At 42.6% G+C, this 12,120-nt stretch overlaps 1 protein-coding gene across 2 annotated transcripts in view; it reads right to left on the bottom strand.

The window, feature by feature from the left end:
* LOC140719431 (kinesin-like protein KIF18B) overlaps positions 1-12,120 on the bottom strand; it is a 123,743-nt gene that overhangs the window by 56,797 nt on the left and 54,826 nt on the right. For both annotated transcript variants that reach the window (XM_073034098.1, XM_073034099.1), the window contains one exon: positions 8,770-8,876. In XM_073034098.1, coding sequence (XP_072890199.1) covers positions 8,770-8,876 — 107 coding nt within the window. The remainder of the gene's footprint in view (positions 1-8,769; positions 8,877-12,120) is intronic.

Genomic DNA, 12,120 nt, shown 5'->3' with positions numbered 1-12,120 from the left:
AACTCTGAAATTTGCCATCTCGAGATAGCCACAAGACAAGAAAGAACATGAAAGCCATTCAGAGAACATCAAATTCACCCACCCCTGCACAGAAGAGAACGCATCCCGATCACCAACACCCAAAACCACCCCTCCCCCTGCACAAAAACAGAACAGGAACATTGACTGCAAAAAAAAATCTCTCCCCGCACAAAAAAACTAACAGAACATAAATCCCCTCACACAATAAAATGGAAAAGGAACAGGCGACAAAAGCTCAGAATATAAAAATCATAAGTCTAAAAAAGTCCATGGTCCACAAACGTAATAGTTCAATCTATAAATGCAACACTATGATATCATCATTCATCGAGAGAGAGGCTTACTGGCCTGCCACGGCAAGCCGCAGAGCAATACACCTCACCTCTGTAAATATGCAAGAGAAGAATGAACGAATGCTAGATTTGCAGAAGAACAATAATAGCGGAAAAGGAGTAAGCGAAGAAATAACAAGACCGGTGGAATAGAGGGATCATTGTGACTAGTCAGTTATGCTGATGTTCAACTAACAGTATAGAAGAGAGCAACAGGACAGGCCATAACTCTTCATTCTCTGCCTGACTCAGGCATCTGGTCTGGGCTTACCACAGAGAATTATCTGGGTTATGTCGATTTCCACCCTCCACCCCCACCGATCAAGAGATTTGTGGGTTATGGTAAACCTCTGCACTTTAAGCTGGAGTGAAAATTTCCAGACCCTTAATACTCCCAACTTCCTTCCAAGTGAAAAGGAATATCCACTGTACTGTTATCCTTCTACTAACTCCATTCAATCTATACCTCCAGATAGTTACCTCCAAAGCAAACACATTCTTCTTGTCCATTTTGGCCACTCAGTTTCATGTATCTGAATTAAAATTCAATTCATCCTCCTCTGTTCCAGGTTTAATTAAACTCAATTTAATTAAGCACACTTCGTGGTTGAAATATTCTTGGTAAATCCTCATAAATCTCTGCTATCACATTCTTCCTGCACAATGGTGACCAGTTCTCTATGTTGTCCTCCCTATTGTTATATGCAATTTAAGCACAACCTTTCTGGTCTTCACAAACAAGAGAAAATCTGCAGATGTTAGAAATCCAAGCAACACACACAAAATGCTGGAGGGACTCAGCAGGCCAGGCAGCATCTATGGAAAAGAGTACAGTCAATGTTTCGGGCCGAGACCCTTCAGCAGAACTGGGGGAAAAAAAAAGATGAGTAGAGTTGAAAGGCAGAGGGAGAGGAGGGAGAAACACAATGTGATAGGTGAAACTGGGAAGGGGAGAATGGTAAAGAGCTGGTAAGTTGATTGGCAAAGGAGATACAGGGCTGGAGAAGGGGAATCTAATAGGGGGAAGGAGCACCAGAGGAAGGCAATGGGCAGGCAAGGAGATAAGGAGAGGGAATGAGGGGATAGGGAATGGTGAAGGTGGGGGAGGCATTATCGAAGTTTGAGAAATCGATGTTCATGTCATCAGGATGGAGGCTGCCCAGATGGAATATAAGGTGTTGTTCCTCCAACCGGAATGTGGCCTCATCGCGACAGTAGAGGAAGCCATGGATAGGATAGACACATCACAATGGGAATGGGAAGTGGAATTAAAATGGGTGGCCACTGGGAAATCCCACTTGCTGATGGAGCGCTGGTGCTCAGCGAAGTGGTCTCCCAATCTATGTCGGGTCTCACCAATCTACAGGAGGCCATACCCGGAGCACCGGACACAGAATATGACCCCAAAAGATACAGAGGTAAAGTGTTGCCTCACCTGGAAGGACTGTTTTGGGCCCTGAATGGTAGTGAGGAAGGAGGTTTAGGGGCAGGTGAAGCACTTGTTCCACTTACAAGGATAAGTGCCAGGAGGGAGATTAGTCAGGAGGGTGGAATGGAAAGGGATCCCCGCTGAAAGTAGAAAGTGGGGAGGAGGGAAAGATATGCTTGGTGGTGGGATTCCGTTGGAGATGCCAAAAGTTGCAGAGAATTATGTGCTGGATGCAGATGCTGGCGGGGTGGTAGGTGAGGACAAGAGGAACCCTATCCCTCCCTGGTGGGGTGGTGGGAGCAGATGTGCATGAAATGGAAGAGATGCTGTTGTAGCCTATGCTTCAGATAATTAAAGGAAAGGCCAACATATATTTTCTTCACAGAATTTTGCTGAATATTTGGTATGGCTGGTGGGGTTGAAGGCCTGGTTCCATGTTGTGTGCCTCTAGGACTCTGAGATTCTGTATATCAAATTCTAATCCTTTGTTGCTCAAAGGTGAATAACCCCAGCTTCTCCAACACCTGGAGTTAGGGGTCCTGTCATCAACAAGTCTGGAGTTCAGGGTCCTGTCAACAGCAAGTACAGTGTTTAAGGTCCTGTCATCGCCGAGTAGTTCTGGGGTGGATACTGAAGGTTAATCAAAAGCAGAGGCTGAATGGCCAAAGCCGTGGGTCTTTGAGTCTGCAAGTGCAGAAAGGAAGTCGGAGGTTCAGTGTCTGTGAGTACACTGGAGGCCCAGAGGCAGCTGGAGGTGTGAAAGCGAAAGAGAGAGCGCGTGAGAGCCCGAGAGAGGGGGATGGAGGAAAGTGCTTACTTTGCTATTTTTGTTTTGTAGTTGCTGCTCTGCTGAGCATGGTGTACATACTATGTTGGCTGATTAGCGGCAACACTTGCAGGCTTCCCCTGAAGATCCTTAGGTTGTGCTGGCTGTTAACGCAAATGACACATCCACTGTATGTTTCAATGTTCATGTGATAAATAAATGAATCTGAACCTAAATCTTCCAGTACATCTTGGCTGCATTCTTCTTAAAGTTTGGTGGCCAGATTTCTTTTAAAATTTGCTCAGCTATATAGATACCATTTATTGCCCATGCCAAATGAAGAAACAGCCAATTAACCCTACTGATGGTTCTAGAGTAACATCTGGACCAGATGAAGACACAAGAAAGCAGGAGCAGGAATAGGTCCCACCAAGCCCTCATGCTTGTCCTACCAATCAGTATGATTTTTATCTATCTCCACCTTAAATACATCTATCAATCACGTTCTACCACACTTTATTTCTTACATCTTTCACATACATGATTAGTAAAAATCTCCACATTACATCTCCGTCTAAATGTGCAATGTACAGATTATAGTAATTTGTAATAAATAGTATGTACAATAAGATATACAACAGAACAGTCAATATAGCTTAGAAATACAATTGTGTCAGTGTGAATTAATCAGTCTGATGGCCTGGTGGAAGATGTCCCGGAGCCTGTTGGTCCTAGCTTTAATGCTGTGCTACCGTTTTCCAGCTGAAACAGTTTGTGGTTGGGGTGACTCGGGTCCCCAATGATCTTTTTACATATCTGTCGCTGTAAATGTCCTGAATAGTGGGAAGTTCACATCCACAGATGCGCTGGGCTGTCCGTACCACTCTCTGCAGAGTCCTGCGATTGAGGGAAGTACAGTTCCCGTACCAGGCAGTGATACAGCCAGTCAGGATACTCTCAATTTTGCCCCTGTAGAAAGTTCTTAGGATTTGAGGGGTCACGACAAATTCCTTCAACCATTTGAGGTTAAGGAGGCATTATTGTGCTTTTTTCACCACACAGCCGGTATGTAAAGACCAAGTGAAATTCTCGGTGATGCATGTACCGAGGAACTTAAAGCTGTTCACCCTTTCAACCCTAGGTGCATTGATGTCAATAGCAGTGAGCCTGTCTCCATTCCTTTGTTTTTGCGACATTCGTTTTTGTAACAACCAGCTCCTTTGTTTAGGCGACATTGAGGGAGAGGTTGTTTTCCTGACACCACTTTGTCAGGGTGATGACTTCTCTGTAGGTTGCCTTGATAAGGCCAATCAATGCAGTATCATCTGCAAATGTAATTATCAGATTGGAGCTGCGTGTGGCGACAGTCATGGGTGTACAGAGTGTAAAGGACGGAGCTTAGGACACAGCCCTGGGGGGTTCCTGTGTTGAGGAGCTGTTGTGCTTTTTTCACCACATAGCCGTCATAGTCAGGAAATGATACTGCAGTATTAAAGCCAGGACCAACAGGTTCCGGCACAGCTTCTTCCACCACTGATTAATTCACGCTGACACAACTGTACTTCTAAGGTATATTCAGCACCCTCTGAGAAAAGATGAGATAACGATGTTATAATATTTGTGTTGGCACGTGGCCAAGTGATTAAGGCGTCGGTCTAGTTCGAGACTCAGCTGAGACAGCGTGCTGCGTCCTTGAGCAAGGCACTTAACCACACACTGCTCTGCAATGACACCAGTGCCAAGCTGTATCGGCCCTTGCCCTTCCCTTGGACAACATCGATGGCATGGAGAGGGGAGACTTGCTGCATGGGCAACTGCCAGTCTTCCATACAACCCTGGCCAAGCCTGCTCCCTGGAAACCTTCCAAGGCACAAATCCATGGTCTCATGAGACTAACGGATGCTTATTATTATTTGTGGTAAATCTGTAGAGTTCATTGCTACAGATGGCTGTGCAAGACAATTATATTTAAAGCCGTGGTTGATAGGTTCTTGACCAGCAATGGCATCACAGGTTATAGAGAGAAAGCAGGGATATGGAGTTTAGAGAGATAAGAAATCAGCTATGATGGAATGGTGGAGCAGACTTGATGGGTCAAATAGCTTAATTCTCAAGCTCAAGTTTAATTGTCATTCAACCATACACGAATGCTATGAATATAGCCAAATGAAACAGCATTACTCTGGGGCCAAGGTGCAGAACACAGTAGCAATGATTATACAAAGCACGAGGCACACATAGCATATAAGAGAGAAATCGCACTTAAGACAGCAAGCACATATAAGACATGCTCCAATGTCTTATGGGCTAATTGCTTTTTTTCATATTTCCAATATATTTAATTATTTGAATTCCTCAGCTCTATGAAGGAATTCTGAGATGCCAGTTGTCCTGGCCTCAGGATATTCGTCCAGTGATTTAAACACTCTGCTACGATATATTTGATCTACACGTAATCTGTCATGATGGTTCAATATAACAATTTCACTTAGCATTATGTACCGTCTGTATGAGCAGCCAAGGAGCTCTTATGACTAAGAAATGATTTTCTCAATCTGCCTTTATACAGCTATGTTCCTGCACTTCCTTCAGTGCCAGTTAGTGCATATTGGCTCTCAACCATTCTGGCAAACAAGTCATTTTCCACTTCTCTGCATTAGTTTTATTCTCCCCCATGACTGCACAATTCCACCAAATTTTGTCTTTGACTACTGTTCTCTGTGTTGTGTCTACTGTAAATTTAGCTAGATCATATGCAATTTGACACCAACATCTTAAAGCAAAATCTAAGCTGATGGAAATAATATCCCTTTCTTGTTTATTTGAATTAATTTGCTTGAAAATATAAGATCTTTGTTTGCATGTAGGAAGTGCTACTTGCTTTCAAATACCTCAGTGGGACTGAAGTCCATGGAAGTGAAAAATTCACTCAGAGACTGGAAATAGGTGGAAATGTGCGTTGGGTTGAGACAATGTTTCCTGAGAAAGCAATGAAACTGTAAATTATTGAATTGTTACAGCACAGAAGAGTATTCAACCTCAAGTCAATGCCAAATCCTAGAACAGAGTAATCCCTCCAGTCCTATTTCCCAACTCTTTCCCCGTCGGTTTGAAAATTATTCTCTCTCAAGTGCCTACTCAATTCTCCTTCTAAAGTCCTGATTGATTCTGTTTACACCATTCCCCAGTTAGCCAATTCCAGTTCATAGCTGCTCTTCATGTAAATATGGTTATTCTTACTTTCCCCCTTGTATACTTTAGTCTAAACTTTTACATCTATGTCCTCTGTTTTTTGATACAATTGTATTCCAGTTCTTACTTAGGAGCGAGACCTTTGTTTTCATTAAAAGTGGAATTCATAAGAACTGGAATTCAATTGCAATCAAGGTGGGAGAGTGGAAACCTGATTGGATGAGGACTAACCCATCAGGAGGGATGGACCACAAGAGTATAAATACCACTGGACTAGACATGCCGAGGCATCATCCCTGATGAAGATGGCCGTTATCATCAAAACACGAGTTATAATCGATAACTGTACCTGAGAAGAGTTTATTAGTTATATACACTGTGAATGTACTAGATCCTTTTACACTATTAAATCTCTTCTCGGCCTTCAAATTCAGATTTATGTATCACATGCATATCAAAATATGTGCAGACTTGGAGCAAGTGAGTGCCTATCCTTGTCTGCTCATAAATATGTAAAGTACTCTGTACCCTCAGAACTACACTCTTTTTAAAACAAAAATAGAAAAAGTGCATCTTATTATCCTCTCATTCCAAATCACAAATGAAACATTCTGCATTATAAAGAACACTTGAAATGTTCAGTGAAATTTCCAGTTCCTAACAGGTTTTTATAGGTTGCTGTCTCATGATTTATAGGTTTCTCCACTGCTGGAGCTTTGAAACATCCTTTCTTTCATTTCCACAAGGTCAGAGATCAGTTGAGAGTAGTGGAAGGCAGGTCCTCAGTGGGAACAATGTTTTTATATAATTAAGTAATTTCTTACTAAACTGGAACCAGAAATTTAGTTGCCAAAAACCTTCTTCCATTGGCAGGACAATCAATCATCAAGAGTATCTGTTGATAGTTTCAATGGATTCAGCTTAGATAAAATCTTTATCATACTACAATATACTGAAAGCAAACATTATTTCCAGTCAACCTACTGAAGAATGCTCTGTATTTACTTTGCCAGCATGCTTCAAACTTTTCTTCACCCCTTATGCGAACACAGGAAATAAACTCAACCAATCTTCGAGGGAACCATACGTTAGTCCGGATCCACAACTTTGTTTTTAGAATCTATTGCATCTGTCGGGCTTCACTTAGCAGTGAAGCAATGGTGTGTTCCACATTTCCATCGGTTGGCCAGCAGTTGCCCCTGAGGTAAAAGATTGTGGGTTCAAGTCCCATTCCAGAAACCTGAGCACAAAATCCAGGCTGACGTTTCAGTACAGCAGAGTGCTGAGCCATCAGATGTCCTGATTTAGAGGAGGTTACACAGTCTATGTCTTTTCAGGCAGGCTATATAGGTTGCCGAGGCACCTTTTTGAAGGACAACAGATAGTATCATGCAATATTAACCTCTTAAGCAACTAAAATTAAACAGTCATTGTTAGTTGCTGCTTCAGGGGGCTTACTTTTGTGGGGTAGAATGGGTGTCCTGAGGTCATGAAAAGTGCCAGATAAATGCAAATTGTTGCTTATCTATATAAATTCTGCCAATTAAAACTTGAATCTAGTTTCATCGATAATTCCAGCTGCAGGTGATTCTTCTAGACTTCTACAATTTACACAGCTACATTGTCCAAGTGTGAGGTCTGAAACACAAATCCTATCAATATTTCATTAATCCAGACAAGTGTCAGGTAGTACACTCCAGGAGGTCAAATTCTGGTAGGACATGTACAGTAAATGGCAACAATCTTAGGAGCGTTTCTGTACAGAGAGATCTTGGATCTAAGTCCATGGTTCCCTGAAAGTGCAGACATAGATGGATAGGACGGTGAAAAAGACTTTTGGTTTGCTTGCCTCCACCGGGCGAGGCTTTGAAAGTAAGAGTTGGGACAAAACATGAGTAGAGTGCATTTACAGTTCTGAATGCTGCACTACAGGAATGATGCAGCAGCAATAGAGAGAGTGCAGAAGAGATTCATCAGGATGTTGCCTGGAATAGATTGCTGTATTATAAGGAGAGATTGGATCGGCCGGGCTTGTCCTCACTGGAATGTAGGAACCTTAGAGGTTTACAAAATTATGAAGGGCATCATCGGGTAGATAGCAATAGTCATCCTCCCAGGTTAGGGGAGTCTAGAACCAGAGCGCACAGACTTAAGGTGAGAGGAAAACTGTTTAAAGGAGATCTGATGTGTAAGGTTTTCCACGCAGATTACCTAGAACAAGACGTGTGGTGGAGGCAGATATAGTAACAATATTTAGACAGCTATCAGGATACCAAACAAGTGAAGCGACACTTGTCTATTGTGAGCAAATTGCGTTAGTTTAGATCAGTATCATGGTCGATATGTTCGAGGTACATTTCTATTTTGATTCTCTAGCATCAGCTGCTTGACCAGCAACAGCACAGCACCATGCCGTAAACAACATACAGCACCAGAAAGCAGTGTCTCCCGTTAGGGACAAGCTAACATTGTCCAGCATTTCAGAAGAGCCCAAGCATAATACAATTTTTCAAGTTCCTGAAACAAAATACTGGAGGGACACAGCAAGTCAGGCAGCATTTATGGAAATGAATAAAGAGTCAACGTTTCAGGCCAAGACCTTTCATTTAGGAATCCTAACTAATCATCTCTGCACAAATCAATCCCTGCTGCATCTGAGTGCTGGACTGTTGGATGATTGAGGTTTAATACAAACATTTGTGTGCAGTTGTATAATTTATCTGTCTGGAGAATAAAATGAACAGTGAATTAGGGTAATGAAGTTATTTAATCAGGAGCATGAAATCCAATGGAATGGATTCCTCTCATGACTTCTTTGCAATATCTATTAGTATTTTGATGCTTTGCAAATTGCATTGTTCCTGAATTAACCCAGCATTACAGAAATGAACAGGACTAACTGTGGCGTGGGGAATTAATGACACTTAGCTAGTTTGCAATAAACTGCTTTTGAAGTCTGAAAAAATTGTTGAGATTAATCTGTTCAATCTTCTGAAAGGGTCTAATTTAAGTAAATCTAGGCATCCTACCCCTGTTGTTGACTGGACAGCATGGGTTGGGCTGTACTTGGGTCACTCCTGGTAATGGTGTACTTCCCTTCTTCATAAGCCTTCAACTTGTCTTTCAATTGTGTGACCTGCGGGTAAAGATGATTCCAAGAAAGTCAGTTACTGTCCATTTAACTCAGTTTGGTTGTGGCTAATCACATAGGAATTTGTTACTGCCCAGGGGCTGCAGGCAGTATTCTGAATAAAATTCCACAGAGGACAGCCACACACAATCGCTCCCTCTCCCCTTCCCTCAGGCACGCCCAAGAACTGAGGCTTCTCATCTCAAAAAGGATATAATAAATGACAGCAGTGCTGATGAGCAGAACATCTAGTTTGAGCTTGATAGCTGGGCTTAATTTTAATGCCTACATTAGCAAGGAAGAAAGAAATCCTTCTGGTTCAACAATTCTATGGAAAATCATCACAGAAACCATCTCCTTGATTGTGGGGATTACTGCTTATCTGGTAATGGCAGTTCAACTGAAACATATTGCATACAGTCTTAAAAAATAAAGGGTTCTCCTCCACAGCATTTACAGCACAACTGAATTTGTTCCATGAAATGAAACATCGATAAACAAAACATTTTGGAAAGGAGCATATTCTTTAATGCAATTTACAATAATCACTTCTAATCTCTGGTACTTTAGTTAGCCGTACCGTTTACATTATCATGAACATGACACACCTCCCACAGAAGAGCCCGAAGCTTGGAACTTAATTCCACCTATTCATCACGTTCAAAGGTTAAATTGAACCAAGTTTTGTAAGTTTTTTTCCGGTTGGGGAGATAGGACCAAGCAGCTAGAGAAAAAAACATCCTCAAACCTGACCCTGCTCTAAATAACGAAATAGATCATGGTATTCGGAACGGTCCACAAGTTTAAGCAACACACTACTGTTCGTAAACAAAGGAAAAGCTGCATAACTTCCGCAAATCCCATCTGCAAACTAGAGCTTGCATTAAGAAAGTTGCAATACTGGAGAGAAAAAAGGACAATTAGAGAATGGCACAAATAGTCCATCAGGACCTGTTGCCCTAACAATTTAGAATAGTGGTCGCCAACCCGTCGATTGTGATCGACTGGTCGATCTTTGAGACTTTCCCATTAGATACCAAAAAAAAAGAAAAATAAATACACAAATACTGTTGAGATATTGCTTCCGGGTTGCGGGGTTTTAGTTCCGTTGTTTCTGGCCACTGCGCATGCGTGTAGCTTCCCCATCACGCACTACACAGTGTACTTCAGTGGTCCCCAACCACCGGACTGCAAGGAAACGATATGAGTCAGCTGCACCTCTCCTCATTCCCTGTCACGCCCATTGTTGAACTTGAACGCACGTGAGGTCATCAGTCGCCTAAATGCAGTGATATCCTCGCGCCAGGGATCACTGGTTGGCCTCGGGTAACCGGCCGGCAAGAAGTGCCATTGCTACTGGCCTGGAGCACGGACAGATGGGCGCCGCCTCTAAACCTGTTTACCACACCGAATGTTCGTGGGGAACCCGGTGCTGAAATATTCGCAGACAACCTAATTTGGGCTCAGGGTTTTGTAAGTAGCAGAGCAACTATCTCGCTGCGATCTACTGAAAGTCATCTCTCGAGCCAAACTTTTATCGGCCGGTAGATCCTATGGGGGTGGAGGGCGGGCGCGCGACCTGTCGTATTCCTTGCTCGGTCACGCTCTCCGGACTGTGACCGCCGCGGCCCTGGCACAGGAACAGCCGCACCTGGCCAAGGCGTCTGGCAGTGGGAGGCTGGAGTTCGGGCCCGGAGGCTGTCTAATGAGGCAATGAAGCACTCAAAGCTGCTTCGGCACCTTGAGTCCAAGCACCTTGCTGTGTTTCTTTAGTATTTGTGTTTATTTACAAGGCCGAATTGCTAGCTTGACGCTCAACCCAGGGCAGGTGGAGAGCATGCAAGGAACTGGCCGGATTCAAACCAGGGACCACTCACCTCGAAGCCCAGTGCAGATGTCACTACACCACTGGCTGGCTTTGCTGAAGTTTGCATGTACAGAAAAGTGAATCGAGATTCTTTACTATATGGGAGGTTGCAGTAAAAGTGCCCGATGCTAATGAAGGGAGGAATATGCCTCACCAGAGGAAGAAACATCTTAACAGCAGATGGAACAAAAATCACGTGTGTGAAACAGGGAAAATAATTTGAATTAACTTTGCATTAGGGATTCACCCAATGATCATGCTTTGTCAAGTCAGGGGATGATCGAAGCTTTTACACAGGAGCTAAATATTGGACATAATTTCCAAGAGCCAAAACTTCAATCTATTATATGCTGGTTTTTACAATAAACCTTTTCTGAACTCTCTTACAGGCTTCAAAAGCTAACTTTCTGTTTGAGGACGGGACTTGTGGAGATGGATAGACAGGATGGGATTGGTTGATGGGTTAACAAAAGAGAGGAGAGGGGAGGGTAGAATTTAAAGAAATGGGAAGTGTGTAGTTAATGGAAAATATGCTCAATTACATCGTTCAGAACACGGACAAATAGTATACTTTGTTTATGGTGAATCAAACCAAATCCTTCACATGTTTCAGTTATGGATTCACAACAGTTAATCAAGAATCTGTAGAGATTATGACAGCTGACATTTTTTACCTTCATTGTCTTTAAGGTGTTTGTATACTTAACATTGCATAACTCTACACCTTTTGAAGTAATTATCTTTCCCACAACACACAAGATATGATGTTACTAGTTTAACACCCTCTACATTCCTGCATACATTCTATCTCTGCAGATTACTCAACACTACAACGAGCTATTTCATGATGACAAGGAGCAGCAGATCTAATAGTGATATCCGTGGGCTAATACAGCAACCCTGTCTCCCACCAGATTCAAATCAACTGATGTGTTCAGCTCAAGGACTTCCAGGGAATTCTTAAGTGGCTGCAGCAGATTACCTTTAATTGCCCTCTGCCATCTGGCAAGCACATTCATTTTTGCCTGTATAGGCCTGAGCTAAAACACTGCCTCCTTTCGGCCTCTTTGTATGCTGGAAAATATGCAATGGAGCACCACAAAGTTAATAACGAGGCTCTGCAGATGCCGGAAATCCGGTGCAACACACAAAAGGAGGAACTCAGCAGGTCAGTCAGCATCTATGGAGATCCTTCATCAGGATCTGGTGAAATAAATGTCTTGGCTTGAAATGTCTTCCTTATTGATAAGCATTTGATATCTTGACACAGATGGTAATGTGAACATTTATAATAGAACGTAGAACACTATAGCATAGTACAGACATTTTGGCCCATTATGTTGTGCTGACATTTTAGCCTACTCTAAAATCAATCTAACCTTT

This window comes from Hemitrygon akajei, chromosome 31, assembly GCF_048418815.1.
Source record: "Hemitrygon akajei chromosome 31, sHemAka1.3, whole genome shotgun sequence".
Classification (NCBI taxonomy): Eukaryota; Metazoa; Chordata; class Chondrichthyes; order Myliobatiformes; family Dasyatidae; genus Hemitrygon; species Hemitrygon akajei.
The sequence above is the reverse complement of the archived record's forward strand: the minus strand, read 5'-3'. Positions and strand labels throughout refer to the sequence as shown.